This window comes from Mytilus trossulus, chromosome 4, assembly GCF_036588685.1.
Source record: "Mytilus trossulus isolate FHL-02 chromosome 4, PNRI_Mtr1.1.1.hap1, whole genome shotgun sequence".
Lineage (NCBI taxonomy): Eukaryota > Metazoa > Mollusca > Bivalvia > Mytilida > Mytilidae > Mytilus > Mytilus trossulus.
The window spans coordinates 74238221-74257326 of record NC_086376.1 but is presented as its reverse complement, the minus strand read 5'-3'; the positions used below and the strand labels follow the sequence as shown (position 1 = coordinate 74257326).

The 19106-nt window shown below is 30.2% G+C and overlaps 2 protein-coding genes and 1 long non-coding RNA gene across 5 annotated transcripts; all 3 read right to left on the bottom strand.

The window, feature by feature from the left end:
• Window positions 1-2830: 2830 nt before the first annotated feature.
• Window positions 2831-6898, bottom strand: LOC134716808 (uncharacterized). The gene is made up of 4 exons (XM_063579817.1): window positions 6892-6898; window positions 6521-6666; window positions 5692-5772; window positions 2831-4311 (listed from the first exon to the last, which is right to left on the bottom strand). Exons 1-4 carry the CDS (start codon window positions 6896-6898, stop codon window positions 3562-3564), a joined length of 984 nt encoding a protein of 327 aa, XP_063435887.1. The 3' UTR covers window positions 2831-3561.
• Window positions 6899-9584: 2686 nt separating this feature from the next.
• On the bottom strand, window positions 9585-10677 carry LOC134714176 (uncharacterized). The gene is made up of 3 exons (XR_010106506.1): window positions 10562-10677; window positions 9976-10054; window positions 9585-9733 (listed from the first exon to the last, which is right to left on the bottom strand). It is a non-coding gene; the product is annotated as an uncharacterized LOC134714176 (long non-coding RNA).
• Window positions 10678-14337: 3660 nt separating this feature from the next.
• On the bottom strand, window positions 14338-18407 carry LOC134715955 (uncharacterized). Of its 3 annotated transcripts, none has more exons than XM_063578550.1 (4): window positions 17769-18291; window positions 17355-17438; window positions 16504-16834; window positions 14338-15040 (listed from the first exon to the last, which is right to left on the bottom strand). In XM_063578550.1, the coding sequence occupies exons 1-4, from the start codon at window positions 17991-17993 to the stop codon at window positions 15027-15029; spliced, it is 654 nt and encodes a 217-aa protein (XP_063434620.1). In that variant the 5' UTR covers window positions 17994-18291; the 3' UTR covers window positions 14338-15026. The 3 variants fall into 3 exon arrangements, 2 of the variants coding, with proteins under 2 accessions (XP_063434620.1, XP_063434619.1); XR_010106821.1 differs by lacking the exon at window positions 14338-15040 and adding an exon at window positions 18302-18407 and having other exon boundaries at window positions 15403-16834; window positions 17769-17968; XM_063578549.1 differs by lacking the exon at window positions 14338-15040 and having other exon boundaries at window positions 15403-16834; window positions 17769-18292.
• Between the last annotated feature and the right edge of the window lie 699 nt (window positions 18408-19106).

Sequence of the window (19106 nt, the reverse complement as noted above, 5' to 3'; positions counted from 1 at the left end):
ACGGACTAAGCATTAGACAATATGTTATGAGAATAACAAATATAACATTAAAACCAAATACATGAGTTTGGGATAGATAAGTACCGAGATGTTTCTATCATAAATTGTTGTATTCTTTCCTTTGATTTTCCTATAAGTGTTAATAGTGCATGTTTTCCAAAGTCAGGTATTTCGTACGTTACTAATGCAATAAAAGTTTTTTTTTTATTTTTGCTATTAGTGTGTTCTGATAAAAATTCTTTTTAATTTGTTTAATTCATTCTGGTTATACTATTCAGTTTTAAATTATTCGGAAGACAAAATTTATCAAATACTTATTTTGTTTGGATGACTCAGGTTTCTTAAAGTTGTAGGCGTCAACAAATGTAAATACATAGGACCTTTATATGTGTTGTAAGTACGAGATTTAAATACCTTTTATATCTCAATATGAAGTTATTTAAAATTGTTTAAATGGCTATTAATTTTATTTTCTGTAAACCACTTCTCGTCAATATTAAAGTGACTTATTTTTAAACTGTGAATATATAAGGTCTTTCATACAAATTGAATAGTTCTGTTTACAGCTACCTTTATATTATCTAAGCTATCGTTATACTGAAAGCCAGATATACATGACTTTGCTCACTTATATATTTGAATCTTTTATATTGCTACAATTATGACTTTTTCAATTTTGTAAATTAGTTGGTGTAAAAAGAAAAGAAAAAGATTGTGGATATTAAAATACAAAATACTACGCCAGAAATAACAAAAATAAGCAATCATGTTGTTTTATTGCAAAAACTAGATATTTTTATTATTGTTTAAAAAGCGCCATCGTTTGAAAGTGTTTGTATTGTTAAAGACTCTTATCACATAGTTCAAATTTCGTCATGCATTCGAATATTTCTGAATTTTGAATATTTTTATGACATATAAACTTGCGCAGAAAAAAATCCTCAACTAGTATTTAACACTAAAAATATTCAGTCCTAAAACATACTTGTTTGTTTTCGTACTTAGTCTCGTTCGACTAGTATAACTGATCGTTTCGACTGTCTACACTATTATATTGTATATTATGGAAGGACTCAAATATGTACTTATACTAAAAATAAAGATCATTAAGTTAACAATATATCTGCTATCGACAAGAAAACAATGAATTCCTAAAAAATAAAAAGGTAAAAGAAAAAGTATCCAAACAAAAGGAATGTACGTGGTTAAGTTCTATATTATTGTTTCATCTTTATTTTAAAATCTTTATGTGGATCGATGTGTATTCAGTCCTCTCAGAAATTGCATCACATTAATAAAAGATATTATAAATTCTAAAAATATGCATCTTGTGTAATAAAATTGGTACCATTTAATAGTATTGAAAAGTCTTGTTGTGGGGTAGGAATAATAAAGTATGGGCATTCCTCATTTCAAAATCTGAACTAACAGTTTCTATTTTCGGAAAACTGTTCGGCCAATCAAATTCATGAAAAGAAATAAAGAATTTCCGGGATTGAAATTCCGGATTTTCTAAATATAGTCTTACCAAGGTCGATATTAAGGTTATGTTTATGTTTCAGAATATAAACAATAAAACAAGTTAAATTACTAGTATCGATTGAAAGGACTTTGATTTTAAAGTTATTAAGATATTATGAACAAACTCGAAACAACGAAAAATTCGTGTTACTTGCATTTTAATCAATGTCCTTCTTTCCCTATATAAGTTTGACAGGTCTCTTTATCAATTTATTACCTTCTTTGATATATCATACTTTTTTGTAATTGTAAACCTTCCATTTCTAAGCAGTCATACACATCTGCTCCTTTGTATTGCATGTTCACACTATATACGGACTTCATTCTAGTTTCTTGGGTTCTTCTTTGACTTTACCGATTGCATCTTACTCAATATTGTTGATATTTTTCTTATAATGATTTGCATGGAGATTATATATTCAAAACAGGTGATTCTCATCATGTCGACGTTCCTTGTCTGGCCTCTAATTGAATTGTTTAGATTCCATCAGTCTGTGTGTGTTACCTTGAATTGTTCAATTAACTTGATTTGAACATCCGTAAATTTATGTCGCGTTGATTCAGAGCCACTATTTTTTGGTGGTATAAGACATTATTGTTGCTACTTTAAATTGGCAACACATTCTCAGTGTGAACTTAAGCATGTTTCTATATGATCCCACAAGCAGAAGGGATTGAGAAATTCTTAAAATGTCTAAACACCACAATAGTCCATTACCTTTTACCTGTGTTTGTGTTGTTAACACACTGCTGTCAATATAATGAAATTTAACGCGACTGTCATACAAATGAGAGGTTTAGCTAGCTATAGAAATAGTCTTAATACACCGTTTTCTACATGAACAATACATGTAAAAATTCATGGAATACAACAGTTGTTATCCATTCTTTTGAGCTTTTAATTTTGCCATTTGAATATGTGCTACCGTTTTGAATTATCCTCGAAGCTCAGTATTTTTGAGATTTTTCTTTTTACCACATAAAATAACTAAACAATTGTTTAAATGGAAGAACGCTCGAATTTTTCGTAATTAGACGTTCGTTTCTGTTAGTCTCCTCATAACCATTGCGTCTGCTATTTCATTTGAATAATGAATGGAATTCGTGAAGTACTTATATCATTATGACAAGTCATATGAATATATTTTTAAGGAAAAACATTGACATAGATTTTATAGAAAATATTTTATTAGATTAATGTATAACTGTTACAATTGTATAAACCTTTTGTTTAATGGAAATTAATCAGATCTCAACAATTAAGCATATATATATACATACGATTTAGCTCGTAGAGCTTACATGATATTCCTAACTGGATTACAAAAATATGAAAACTATTTCTTTTCTACATACCATAGAAAATGAATTCCATAACTGTCAGAATGCAACTTGTGTCCTTCACAAATACAGATAAATGACGATTTTCCATTTTTTCACTCTCATGATAAAAATCGAAGAATTACCAAAACCCATTACTGGAATTCGGACATATTTATGGTCCAGAGTAATCTTTGGGTTTTTAAAGTTCGATCGCATATCCAGAAACATATAAAAATATGGTAAAATCTAACCTATTTCAATGATATTTTGAACTTTTCTTATAAAATAAATATAAGGGGAAAATCGCTTTAAGACTTCTATTCGTCAAGATATCGTTTCCTTTGACAGGATTTGCACTGTGTTTATTTTATTTGAACACATATTTATAAAAAAATATATAACATACAACACATTGGTAATAATTACAGAAAGTAAAATTTTTAAAATAAAGTTTTTTTTACAAAAAGTATATACATATTCATATTAGCAGTCTATAAAAATAAAAATAATGAACATTATATGCACCTTATAATTCAGAACACATTGTTTTTGAGATTTTCGAAATGCAATAGATAAGTAAATGAAATTCTAGAGTCACAATCATATATATATAAAAGTAAACTATTTGACTATATTTTTGTGGTTAAATGCAAATCACTTTTGACTAGTATTGAGGATCAATTGTATTTGAAGATAAACGAAATCTTACAAGCAGTATCAATGTTTTGTTTTGTTTCTTCTTTTATCTTTCCTTGAAGAACTGTTTTTATTTTTCTTCCTATTTTTCAAATTCTTTCTTCTTCTATTTCTTCGACTGTGTTTTCTGTTTAGTTTGTTGCCTTTTCTATTTTTCCGCCTATTTCTGTTACGCCTTTTACATTTGCGAACTTCGTCTTTTCCTTTTCTGTTCCTACATTTGCGATTTTTTCGCTTTTTCTTATTTTTTCTCATTCTTTTAGATCGATGTGCTTTTCTATTGCTTACATTGTTCTCTGCAGTTACATTTGCGTCTTTTAATGAAGCATCAGTCACATTTTCTAATATGCCTTTGTCAGTAGTAGACATTACAGAATTCGTAGATACCTGTGTGATACTATGCACTGTTGTTTGAATAACGTTTTGTACAGTTGATTTTAAAATATCTTCCTTCATTTCATCAACTTCAAAAACTTGTCGAACACTTTTTTTTATGCTTCCGACTATAGTTATTGCGTCTCTCAATGACTGCATCATTTCCCGCATTTTAAGTTCTTTTTCTTTACATTTCCTACTTGGACATCCCGGTAAACTTTTAACTATATCATCGTCTGTATTCTGAAGCTGCATTATATATAACTTAAAGTCGCACAAAATCTTTGTTATATGAGCCGTAATTATCTCAGCAGTTTCAAAACTTAATCCATATTTGTCTCTGATACTTTGCAGTATGTCATAAATTGCATTATATGCACAAAATATCCATTTAATCTGTAAAATATAAAAATACATGATAACAAAATTATTTTAACATACATGATTTTAGTTCATTTATATGTTTTGCAGTTAAGTATGACGTCAATGTTCACTGAAGTAGTACACATCATAGTGTTTGTTTATTAGCAGACTGAAACCGGCATCCGGGTGCTGGATTTTCTCGCTGCGTTGAATGCCAGTTGGTTGCAGTTTTCTGCATTTTGTTCGGGTTGTTACCTCTTTGACACATTCCCCATTTTCCATTCTCAGATATATGATATGCATTTATATTTTGTTTGCTTATTTTAAAAAAATGTTTAGGAAATAAACCATTTTTTAACTCTTTATTCATCGATCAACTCTGATCGTACATTTAAACTCTCTTAGCTACTGTAACCAACATGTGTCGGCTTATTTGTTTTAACTATGTTTGTTAAAATCAACAACTAGATATGAAGCAACTATAAAACTGTGTTAGTAGTTATCAAAGGTACCAGGCTGCATAAGACAATGACACTCAGATCAAAATAGTTATAAAGCCAAACAAGTGCAAAGTTGAAGAGCACTGAGGACCCCAAATTCCAAAACGTTGTGCGAAATACGACCAAGGTTATCTCTCACTGGAATAAAAGTATTCTGAAAAAATCATACTTTTATACATAGGAAATTTATAAAAATTACCATAAAATTGATATTCAAATCAACACCGAAGTGCTAACTACTGGGCTGGTGATACCCTTGGGGACGAAACGTCCACCAGCAGTGGCATCGACCCAGTGGTGTAAATAGTTATCAAAGGTACCAGACTTATAATTTAATACCCGAAATTAGCGGTTTTGGTTTATACATAATTATCTGTATTTTTGCGCCTACAAAGATGCAAAAAGTAACTTAACACGGGCTTTATCAATATTACGCAAACCAAGGAGAAGTAAATCGAGCTGTTAACGGATTACTAAATGTGAAACGATTCAATCAAGAAATCAACGATCTCATGTATACACCTAATAAATGAAAGTCTAATAAGGCAGAGAACAACAACACTATTTTATGATAATAGGCAGCTATCCTCTAGTGATTTCAATATATATGTGGAGTTTAACATATTAGTTAGTTATGTGGGGTTATATGACAATCAGCAGTCCCAAGTGGTCATCTGGAAAGTGAGTTAGGTGGCGTTTAGACTAAAATACACACGAAATTCTTAAAAATATTTTCGAGTACATGCAAAGTAAACAGAATATTTCAGATTGGTTGTAATTTGGATGTACGTTTTAGCATGTTATAAATCCGTGAAATATAAGATTTTGAGTCAATTGGTAAGCATATTAAATATGACAGCTAGTGCCCCTTTTACAGCATGAAAATTGTGATTAGATATATATCCCCAATTACCTTATCGTCGTCGTTTTTATTTGAAAATGTACAATTTAGCTGTTTTTCACGGCTTTGCAATTTCACTGTCAGATGCTTCGACTGAAATAAAACAAAATTGAATTAAAAGATGGTAAAGTTATATATTATTTATAGGTGCTTAAAAAACTTAACCAAATTTTATCATGACTTACAGACATCACTGTTTTACTCATTAAAGTATAATTATGTTTAATTAACTGTTTATACGATAATATAAAAGTAAGATTATGGCTTCACACTATAATATATATGAAAGCAAATTTACAGATATAACATTGTTGGGCTGATGTTTAATCGAATTATGAAACAAGATATACATAAGTACGACTGATATATATATTCAGTTAAATTAGATAGACCTTCCATTCGGCGTTTTTTATTACTTGAGCGTCGCTAATGAGTCTTTTGTAGACGTAACGCGCGTCTGGCGTACAAAATATTTAATCCAGATATCAATGATGAGTTTCATCATGGACCTATTACAGTACACAAAACAAAATGGCATAAAACCAATAGTTTAAAGTGCTTTGATTCTAAATAATCTGCTATTTGAAATTATAGCATTTTTATGATAATGATTCTACTACTGGTGTATACGTTTAATGTACTTTTTTTGCTAGTGAATTAATACACACCATTTATAAAATATCGAGTGTCATCCATTCTGTTATTAATGGAAACGCTTCATAACATGAAATTCTCCCAAAAATTTGAAACAATGGGCTATCAAAACGAGATGACATTAATGTACGATTCGTTATACTTATGTTATTCAGAGATATATACATATAATAAACATAAAGTCTACCTCTTTTTGAAATGTTAAATTGAGATAATTCAGTAGTATTGTTACATCATGAGCGACTACGTCAACAGTTACTCCAAAGTCCGTCTTTGTGATTGGATTAGAATTGAGACAGGCAAAACATGTAGCAACTGCACAGATTGATATAGCTGTAAATAAAAAAGTGTAACTTTAATTTTAGTCAATGTTATACATGATAAAAAAAAACAGAAAAAAATAAACATTATATCTATGACGAAGATATAGAATGAAAATTGTCAAAAAATTATATGAGCTTGGTCATGCCAAATAAGATTATGATATCACAAATGAATATCTAATGACCAATGGTTTGGTATTAATCTAAGAAAACTCTGCTAAGAAAGATCTATTACCTTTCATCTTGATTTTGTTCTGATAGTTTGATACTTACTTGTAAATTGGCATCATTTTAAATAACCAAATCTCTGGGTTTTGGTACAAAGGAGACTTTTTCAACAGCATTTGCTATTAAGTGAAAATTCTCAAAGGCTTCTAACTCATAGTATACACATAGGTGTAAACAGGCGTTTAAAATCTGGAATTTTTAAACTTTAAATAGAATAGAACTTTAAATAGCCAGGTAAAAGTTGACAGATATATTCGAATATAAAATAAGGAGATATGAAACAGGGATCGAAAACGAATATTTGTATACTAGAACCTATGGTCAATCATCTCTTTTTGTTTAGTTACATTTATTTTGTATTTTTCATCATTTGTCAAAGTATTATTAGAAGGGACTAACATGAATATAATAGAATAGCTGAATGCGGAAGTTACGACACGCCTGAGTAATTGTAATGCATATACATTCTCTTGCCTCGAAATAATGATTCCAAGCTATTAATTAAAACACATCACAATCGTACGCGATTCTTCACTAAGAAATATCAAATTGTAATTAGCACATATTTTACTATTTTTTTTATGAATTCGGCAGAGGGTTTTATGGTATTCGGAACTACACAAAATGTATATAGACTAAGCAATCAACTTTTAACTATTTGAAAATGGTTCTGATATGAATTTAATTCACCTGAAATTGTTTCTACCGCTTATTTCATGTATTTGTTCCCTAAAGACTGTGGTTCTTGTCACATCCTTTTATTCGAGCATGAAGGATGTTTACCAATATTCAATCCTTCGATCCGCAGAAATACTACTGGGATCTATAAAGACCTCGTGTTGCTCGTCTCGATAAATAAGTGCATGCTTAACACTGAACGTTCTCTAACAATAGGGTAGAGAATATAATGCATGAATCGGATCCCTTTTTTGATCCTGGATTGCTTATAATTTTCCCGTTTTTAATGATTCTCTATCTATATCTCGCTACATGAATTTTATTTTTGACCATTATACAAACAAATTCGGTAAATCGAAATTCAATGTCAATACCATTTATATGAAATTGACTTGCAATTTCGTCTTTACGCCCATACACATACATATCTATTCTTGTTGATAATTTTTACCGTTTACTGTTTCTATTTCTCTGTGTTTTCCCCTTTTTTCTCAACCCTGGCATGAGAAAGAGCTAAAATCATTTTAGTGCAACAGCTCCTGAAAGGCATCAACTAATTATTATTTCGGCAGTGTTAACTCATGTGTAGACAAGAAGTCGTTTCACAGTATGTTCTCCTGTAAAACTACAATCTTGATTGGTGTACATGTGTCCGATGACCTCGCCTGCTAAGCAAAATAGTCGACATGGCTTAGCACAAAAATAGGAATGTACGGCAAATTATGTCTTTTATATTGAAACCCGTTATAAACAGCCTCAATCTGACATGGATAGAATGTTTAACATGTTTAGATTACACACTGTCCATCTACAAATGTCAGACGATCCTTTATAAGAGTGATTGACTTTAAATGATGAATTTTACAAAAAAAAAATCATTTTTGCCTTTAATCTTGATTTTTTAAACATCAAATAAAATGATTTTAGTAATATGTGAAATTCTAGTCTACCATGTAAAAGTGTCCCTTTTTGAATATGAACAAAGACCTAGGTAAGTGACATGTCCTCTCTAGGGACTACCGTTTTAAAAGAAGATCCCTCAGGAAATTTAATGCAATTGAAGTATTTGCGATAACTTGTTAAAGAGCTTGACGTATGTCGTGAATATATCATGACCACTCGCAGAAATTCTGTAATCGCACTGCGCAGATGATTTTGAAGAAAAAGTTTAACGCCGAAAAAACCGATTCTGAATGAAAAATTTTGAACACACCAAAATCAAAAACAACTATTTTGTCAAAGTTTAAACAACAAATAGGAACGCGTTGGAATTAAAAATAAAATCAAATAAACATCACTCTGTATTGAAATAATACATACACTCTAAAAAAATGTGTTTAGAGCCTAAATACTTTCCTAAACACATTTGTGAAACCGACTTTTGACATGTTCTAAATCTAAACATGTTTAATATTTAATGTGCTTACAGCCTAAACGTGCTTAGACTGTAAACATGTTTAGATGTAAAGTGCTTAAGACTAGAAACATGTTTTGCTAAAAAGTGCTTAGACTGTAAACATGTTTAGTTGTAAAGTGTTGTATCTGAAACATGTTTAGCTCTGAAGTGTTTTTTCAGGAAACACGTTTAGTTGTGAAGAGTTTTGAATGTAAACATGTTTTTGGGTCGTGAAGAAACATGTTTATCGTTTTAATACGATAAGCCGTTACTTCATTAGACCTCAAATAAACTAATATTCGGGAAAGCTAGACTGTAAAACGTATGATGGCTCTCAATACTACATGTTTTCATACCATCACAAAAGGAGCAAAACGCATCAAACTAAGAAACTGGAATTCAAAATCAAATTGATTGTGACTAAAACCTTTTCAATCTGAATGAGTATTTTCTTTAATTCAATTGTCGACATTCGACTATTGCATTGTTTCTTCATTTCAAATATTCATTAAACAGTCTAGAACTTTTGAAATGAAATTATTATTATACTAATTCCTGGATTAAAAACAAAATTACAACATATGAAACAAAGGAATTTATGTAATTGTTTATTTCCAGTTAATCATTGAACAGAATCAAATATAAAATCATAAATTCATATCAACGTACATATACATAATATTGACCAATCAAAACAATTTGAACATGTCCTGTTTTCATTTTAAAAGTCAATAAGAGCTTCTCCTTTCTTAGTACCCAACTGCTGGTCACTGGCCTGAAAGATAGAAAAGCAACTAAGTAGAATTAATCTAAAAATAAATGTATACGAACTAAAACACCAAAAAGCAATGGCATGATTTGAGAACAAGATAACAACATTAGAACCGTGGTATAAAAGCATAAATGTACTGATGAGTCAATTGATATTTTTAATACAAAACTTCTTTTCATGCTAAATATTCATTTGATCAAATATATATTGACATTCATAAAATCAAATACACTTCGGATTCTTACCTAGCAATATAGTTGCTACTGTGCATTATTTCATCTTTTAGCATGTCAAGACAAATGATTTACTCTGCACTTCTTTCATCTAAAATAAAACAATACATATCAATAAAACTATAAGAAAGCACAACCGCTTATAATTATTGAAGAAAAACAAGCATCTTTTAATTTATTTCAACAAATGTTGATTGTGCATTTAGGAAGTGCTTACTAAAACAATGAACTCGCTATGACACTGGTTTTGCAAATGATGCACTCGGCAGATTCCGTTTAATTCCCTTCATGTTCCATTATAATCTGCCGAGGAGTATACCAAATGAAAATTGTCCTCACAAACTCCTTTCCAAGAATATATACATATAAAATAATAAGTGCTAGCTTGTATGATAGAACATTAAACAACTCTTATCCATCACAAGATAGTTTGAACACTAAATGCTCTTACAAGCACATGTTTCGTGGGATGATTCCCCCTTTTTCTTCTCCTGCATTGACTATACGGTAGTGTACTTGTAAATAATACCTATAACTGTCAATAATCATTTAAAATTGGTAGTACAAAATAAAAATCAGTATAATTATAACTCCTTACCTTCCTGAAACAGTTAAGTTACGATCAGTTATGGTCAGAAGTAAACAACGTGGCCTTTGACTTCGGGTTCTTTGTTCCTTCTTCCAGCTCAAAAATTAGCACGTGGTATGCATGCCGTTTTCGGCCTAAATGTGTTGTTATTCTAAACGTGTTTAGGAAAGTGTCTAAATATTGGAAGTGCTTAGAATTGAAACACGTTTAGCTTCTTATACTTGACGATGTAGCTAAACATGTTTAGCACAACAACATGTTTATTGCGAAGTGCTGACAGCCTAAACATGTTTAGTGCGAAGTGCTGAGAACCAAAACATGTTTAGTTTTTAATGTTTAGAAATTAAACACTTTCCGCAGCACATAAGTCTTGCAACACGTTTAAATTCTAAACACTATTTTTACAGTGTATGCTTACTAGTATCTCGCTGTACTGTTTGTTTATCAGAGTCGCGATCTTTATACATGTACTTCGAGTTAATAAGTAGTAATTATTTTCTTTCGGTGTGAATTGTTTTAGGTGATTATCACGTTTTAGCTTCGTATAGATTGGTAGAAACGTGCACAAAAGACTTAGTTTGAATATGCATGCATTAGTTAGATAAGTTTTTTAACAACATAATCACCAGGAATTCGTTTCATATTATTCCAAGTTCTCCAACCGCAAGAATGGATTAAAAACAATAAGATGCATGTATATATCATAATTAGTCATATCCAGCCCAAAAAAATATTTAGAAAAAATATCTGTATGAATAGGATTGGCAAATATACTAACTTGGAGATACCAAAAACTCATTTGTCAAACTTAATGATGAATTTTGAAAGAATAAAACCCTCAATAATCGAAAATGTAGCAAGTATACATTGAATGGCTTTATCATTGTCGTGACATGGTCCGATTGTTGAAACAGGTCTCATGATGGACCAATCATATGTGTGACATCTTTTTTCAATGACGTTATAACAATATATTTGCATTGTATTTATCAATAAAAAATAGGCTGAATAATTTACAAGTATCCTAACAATGAGGAAACAAAAAGAGTGCCGTATATTTATATTGTTCATCGTGTCGATTAGTGCTGTAGTACTATAGGTGAAGGGTTAGAAAACTAGAACAAACGAAACTATGTTAATCATACTTATATATATATCCGGGATATAATTGTTCCGATGAAAAATGAAATATTCATCACTTTTTAAGTAAAGAGTCATCATTGATTAAATATGCCAATTATACTATTTCTTGTCAAAATCATCAACATACATGTATTTTTAAATAGCAAAACAATAATATTCATTGCCAAATCGGCAAAGATTATCACAATATAAATTGGTCTAGTTCTTTGCTTATATCTGTAAATATTGAGATAGATTTGCAATATAAATGAATGACAAAAAATAAGTGATTTATTGCATAATGATGAGTTTCCAAAATGTTTAAACAAATACCATATGTTTGTTCTGTTTAACTAGATATAGGAAGATGTGGTGTGAGTGCCAATGAGACAACTCTCCATCCAAATAACAATTTAAAAATTAAACCATTATAGGTTAAAGTACGGCCTTCAACACGGAGCCTTGGCTCACACCGAACAACAAGCTATAAAGGGCCCCAAAATTACTAGTGTAAAACCATTCAAACGGGAAAACCAACGGTCTAATCTATATAAACAAAACGAGAAACGAGAAACACGTATATATTACATAAACAAACGACAACTACTGTACATCAGATTCCTTTAAGAGGAGATAACTCTTATAGTATTTTTTTTATACTGGAATTAGAGTGAAAGGAGTAGGTTCAGTAAGACTCCTTTTTGGCCCCAAAATATAGCAGTTTTAAAAAATTGTGAAATTGTGATCTTTTAGCTATTTACTGGAAAGTAGAATGCTTTTGCTACATAAATATGGGCTGTTTTAGACAATACAATGCACATATATTGGGTACAAGCATCATTAAGTCATTCTAAATTACTGAAATCTTCACAATTTTAGCATTTTAGTTAAATTTCAAACGGTTTCCGTCTTAAATAAAAGTAGCCGCATTCGTGTTCATTCATAATATTGAAATGTAAGTTGTATTTGATGATAATACATAACATATCTAAAGGTTGAGGATGAACACGGATGCGGCCACTTCTATTTGAGAAAAAAACATCTAAAAAGTGCACTTTTTGGCCTAATTGATAGATTTATTATGTCTAAGCTTGAATTGGAGCGTTTTTAATGACTAAATCAGTTAAAATCTTTCACATATAATTATTGAATCAATCGAAATAGACACTTAAGTGTTTAGATAGTGTCCAAAATCCTTCGTTAAATCATGAACCTGAAATTTGATGCCAAAATCGGCCCTTACAGGACCTACTACTTTTTCTTTCTTGTTTGTAGCATGATAAAAACATTTCGGTGAGATCATTTATCTTTTTGTTCTCTTTAGCAAATGATAAAAACTATCTTCTTATATTTTATTTTAAAATTCTTATATTTTCTTATTTTAAAGTTCTTATATTTTATTTTAAAATTCTTATATTTTATTTTAAAATTCTATCACATAAAATTTCATTTTATCCCCCAAAATGTGTTCTTTCATGAACAATGTATGCAAATTTCTGGCAATTTTACACGACAGGTAGCTAGAAAAATCGCATGCTAATTCACATTTGTTATGATATTTTTGAATAAATACTATTCTAGGAGAGAAAAATATATATATATAATATTGATAGTCTACATTAAATTATGCATTCAATACAACACATTTATGGATTTTGCTATTTTCTCGATTTAGTCGGGTTGTTGCATTGTCTTTTTGACCCATCCCCCATTTCCAATCTCAATTTTATTCAATAAATTATTCATCCAATACAGTATGCATTTAAACTACTTTTACTAAGTTTACCTCCATTATTGTTGGCAACTCCTTTTTCTGTTGATTACGGTAATATTTTCGTGTATTCATACGCCTTTTAAAATCTGACGGGAAGTAAAAGGATGACAGGACAAGCAACAGTCCACAAAACGCAAAAATAAAAATAAGGAGATGTGATATTCTTGCCAATGAGAAAAATATCTACCAAAGTTTAAATGAAGCTGATGTAGGCAACCAGACGACATTCAAACATTAGAACTATCAATTATACAGTAATCCCTCTAACCTTCACAAAACAGTGCTTTAATAACACAATATAAGAACAAACTATATATAAAAAAAAACTCACTGAAGTGTTAAAAAAATCAAAATGCAGTTGCGAAATTCGAACATCATCATTGGTTAAGCAACTTTCGCGGCTAGATATCATGGGTATGCTAAAAGTCATGCGGGTCAAGAGCGTATTGATGCTGTGAAGAAGCCTTCGGAAATCATTTTTCAGAATCAAACGACTCTGATACACAAAACAACTAATTCGTCAAGCAAATTCACCATAGATTGCATTCACGTGACGCTGCTTAACATTGTGGTTATTAATGATATAATGTTCCCATTGATTTATTATACTTTGTCTTTTGATACATGGACTATGCTATGTGAACTAGTACACATATTCTGATTCAGTGTAGATTTAAGTTTCAATTAAACTTGTACAATGTTCCGTGTTGAAGGCCGTACCTTGATCTATATTAGTTTACTTTTATAAATTGTTAATTGGATGAAGAGCTGTCTCATTGGCACTCATACCACATCTTCCTACATCTATATATAGATTCTAGTTTTTATTTTTTACAATCATCAATATAAATAAAAAGTATAACTCTTTTACATGTAAATAATAAATTTATTCAATATCACGTAAAACATATATAAACAACAATTTCCTAGAAAACTATTATAAACAAAAACATGTTTCCCTGATATGATATGAACGGATACAGCTCTTAGAGCTTACACGGTATTCCTACAGGATAGGTCTTGACCAATATAATAGTCAAATCATTATCACGTGATAATGGAAGATGCACATATATAATATAATCCCACAAAAGTGGACACACGGTTTGCTCTCTATTCCATATATAGATGTAATACAGTTAAGTTTTGGTTCACAACATCGTATGAAAGTTGATTCATAAATCTATGTAGTTTTATCCAATCAGAGGTCCGCTTGAAATGTTGAAAAAGACGCCACTTAAAAGACGTTCTCGGGTGCCACTTAATGTAAACGTTCCCAGGCGCCACTTAAAAAGATGTTATCGGGTGCCACTTAATGTTAGACAGCAAACAATGAATCCGCTTCTGTGGAATTTTTGTTTTAAAATCAATACAGATAAATTTTACAAATAAAAAACAATCTCTTTTGTAAATAAAGAAGAGATCCACAAAAAAACATCATAAATGCATATCATGAACACAAAATATAAATGCAAAACGACTGTCTGTACATATCACAAATACAATTGATACATCATTGAATAAAAAATCACAACTTGTAAGTCAATCGCCATATTTCTTTGTCTTCCAGCTAAAGTATTAGAAATCTGAAACTTAAAAAATAACCATGCATGTTACAAAAAATGTTTCAAACGGGGAAATTATGCGAGTTACATTATCATTAAGTATTGTGCCTTGTATCAATTTAATAAGAATAAATCATTTTAAAAGGAAAAATTTGATTTAAACAAAGTTTAAACTGATGACATTTTGATTTATGAGTCATGAATAAAATAAAATGTAACTTTTAACCTGTTGGTAATTATATGAATCATAACATAATTTAGAAAAAAAAAATATTAAAGGAAATTATTTAAAAATTTATAATTCATTTAAGATTTGTAAAAAAAAATATAAGCAAACTCTATTAAGGATTGCATAACAAATAAGCCATGGCACAACATAATACTTTTAAAATAGCTAGTACAAATACATATATTTAAATATAAGATTAAAAACACACAGGAAAAGATTATATTTGTAAGCATGATTATAATTACTACATATATATTAATAACTACATGTGTATGTCTGCAAGCTAATGTGAAAATACATGGTACCATAGAAAGGGATAGTGACTATTTCATGTTTAAAAGTATCGGTTTTTATTTGAGCTAAACACATTGAAAACGTTAAACTTTTTGTCGTTACTTTTTGTAAGAAAGTCCCATGAAAATGAGAGTATATCTATGACTCAAAGCTATGTTATTAAAGCACTTATTCTTTAGAGCATTGCATAAAATATCTCCAATAATTCCCCAAATGATGAAAGTATTTACTTGAACGTCCATTGATTCATTTTAAACAAGTCAATTTAACAAGTTTTTTACACCGAAAAGAACACACAAAAACAACAAAACAAAGAAATAGAAATATCCCTTCCTATATAGTGATCTACATTTTAGAGAAGAGGAAAAATATAGATGGGAGAAATACAAAGTGCGTCACCGTTACTGTGAAAAACATCTTAAATTCATCTATGAACACACTCGAAGCACTGCTATTTACCAAGCTCATAAATAAATCTAAATAAAAAATATTAGTACATAGTATAAAATGTTATTAACTACAAGTGTACAATAGATATAACTTTAAAAGTGTGACTAGTTAGTTATCGCTAATTGTATTAAAAAATAACTTGTGCTACGTTAGTTAAAACTAATACCGGCAGTATAAATTGGAGAATTAAAAATAAAAAGTTAACAAAATGCCCAAAACAATATATGACTAGAAAGGAATTGAATATTTTCCTGATTCAGATGTTAATGAACAATATTTTTTCTACCACTTTTAACTTTACTTTTGCTATTCGACTTCTTTTTATTGACTCTATTTTGATTTCGTCTTCGATTGACTTTTCTTTTATTATTTCTTTTATTATTTTTTCTTTTAAGTTTATTTTTATTTCTTCTTTTACATTTTCTATTTTTGTTTTTCCTTCTTTTACATTTATTTTTTCTCCCTTTTCTATTGCCTTTTCTTCTACTTCTCTCACTTCTAAATTGAAGCAACGTACCTAAAACATTCCTCACTAGTGTCTCATTTGTTTTATATAAAATATTTCTGGCAACTCGTAAAGATTCCAAGGTCTTATCAAATAATCTTGGACCTGGTGTCACCATCCTCAATTGAGGAATTGGTGAGCATGAATTGTCTGATAATTCTGTCTGGAAGTGACTGTCACGACTGTCTGTTGTCTGTATCAAGACGAGTTTAAAATGGCAAAGTACTTTCCTACCAGCTGCGACAATAGCATTGGTATTCAAAGTTGAACTATAAATTGAGTTGTCAGTCACATTTTTAAGAGTATCTGATAATTTGTTGTATACACACGTAATCCAGGCTCTCTGAAATATAATAAATGGACGTTTGGTAAATATATTTAACATTGAAATTATAACAAAAACATCAGTAGAAATTTTGATGATTTATTAATTTAGATCTGTTAACAAAACGATTTCTTGGAAAATTTTCTTTCATCTGTAATATAATTCCGCAACCTCTGACAAATTTTTTCGTAATAATTATATATTTATGGCAAACTGAAATTTTCCTAATAAAGTATATACTTTTTCATTATATACTGCACGCGCCCAATCAATGCTTAATTATACTGGACCATTTTGGTAGCAATATGATTTATCAATATTCTACATGAACATATATGATTAATGATTTCTTACAATCAATAAATTGTGAAACAATATAGTTATACATGTTTCTACTATTATATATTTTAACATTATTCACGTGTTTATTGACTTAAATTCCCTTTTTTCCTTCTCGAATTCAAATGGTTTTATTTTTCTGTACAAAAAATACATGCGGAGAACCCAAGAAAACCCGTCAAATAACTAAAACACTTACTATTGAACGTCTTGTTGGCATTGGACATGGTGTCGTTAAATCCCGGAAATCATTCCTTGACGGTGATTGTGTCAAAGCTGCTGACTGGATAAAATAAATCAGAATTTTATGTTACAAGAAAACATCCTTACGTACTTACATTGAAATTAAAACAACGATGACAAGATGTCTTTGTATATACAACAAAACTTTAACACTCATAGAAATAATATTAAATTTTCTAATCCAGGATTAACTTTTCGAAAACAAGTTTCAGAAATGTTAACTTTAAAGAGCAGAGCATTTAGTATAAACCATTCACCTTTTAAACTTAATGGTGTGTATATAGAAATAAATTATTTAAATGATGACTGGGCGCATTGATTACAGTTAAGAAAACGGTCTTTGTCCGTCTCAACATGAATTTATAGTTACCTCTCTCGTGTACGCTGTATTCAGAACTTGGTAAAAATTAACTACTTCGTTTGATAGTGCGTCTTTGGTCACACCATAGTCTCGTCTTGGTATAAGTGACGTATATTTACCACCCTGGCAAGGATTACAGTATCGTGGTGGGTTTATTGGTGTTCCGTACAGACATATTATCAGAGATGACACGACTGTCACGATTAGGCCTAAAATGGAGAAAGTATCATACATAGGAGTTTTACCGTTAGATTCACGTAAATAAATAGCTCATGTTTTGGTTTCTCTTCCTTAAACATTCATCTTATTCTTAAAACAAGCAGATATATTTACATGTATTATTTTTCATAAATATCATACTGTGTATTGAAGAGATTTTTTAAATTTTGGAGAAACGGGATGAATCAAAGTGTTGATGCAAGATCACTTTAGCTTGTTACATACACGTGCCCCTGTTATAAAAGGCACATTTATAAACACAACATTGATTTTACCTCTCATTTTTGTGTTGTTACTTTTTCTTGAATGAAATATTGACTTACCACTTCATCTTTTTATATCCTATGCCTGAAATTCTGCTTGATTTTGGTACTCCAATCGCAGTAAAATGAAACTGAAAGTTTCCACTTTTAATCTATCCATATATGTCATGCATATAAGTTCGCGGTTTATAAGTATATAACGGATTTCACCTAGTGCTTAATATAGCATGGGAAAATCTCCGGTTATTGATCTTTTAACTTATGAATGAAAAAGTACTTGTAAATACTACACTATGTTTTATGACTAAAGGTAATTGTCAGTGTCTACTGATGTATGAAATCTACTGTGAAGTACAGCAACCGATATTAGAATATAAGATTGCATGCTCAATGTCATATCAAGAGGCTATTGTACCATTTTATAGAACAAAGTGCATTTCATGAAGAAAAAAAATACAGCGTTTTTTCTTTCTTTTATCTACATTTTATTACCACACTTATTAAGATTAAAGGGGGATGGTTGATATGTCAGAAAATAGAACTAGACGGTTCTACTTTCAAGGCCATCAGGTAATTAACAACCAGAAGAATATATGTTGCGCTTCAAGGAGAACCTGTTCTTACTAAGAGCCGACCCCATTGTTGTTTTTATTCCTTAATATTTTATTTCGGAAAAGCAGCAAATACCTATGTTCTAGTTTTTACTTGACCCGGTCGAGATCGATCACACGGCCTACCATACTCGAGGCAACCATGATACCGTGAGACCTTAAGAATACTTCAGTAGTTATAGAAAAGTGTTAACTATCGGATTTGTATGCATTAAGGGCATAAGAGCAGTTTAGAATACGCGATTTGTTTTATG

Coding starts and splice junctions, on each gene's coding strand:
- LOC134716808 (XM_063579817.1), bottom strand. Junction 5,773..6,520: donor ATTTAACATTTCAAAAAGAG/GTAGACTTTATG, acceptor GTTTTATTTCAG/TCGAAGCATCTGACAGTGAA. Junction 4,312..5,691: donor ATAAAAACGACGACGATAAG/GTAATTGGGGAT, acceptor TATATTTTACAG/ATTAAATGGATATTTTGTGC.
- LOC134715955 (XM_063578549.1), bottom strand. CDS start 17,993: ATGTATGATACTTTCTCCATTTTAGGCCTAATCGTGACAGTCGTGTCA. Junction 17,439..17,768: donor ATACAGCGTACACGAGAGAG/GTAACTATAAAT, acceptor TATTTTATCCAG/TCAGCAGCTTTGACACAATC. Junction 16,835..17,354: donor TGCCAACAAGACGTTCAATA/GTAAGTGTTTTA, acceptor ATTATATTTCAG/AGAGCCTGGATTACGTGTGT.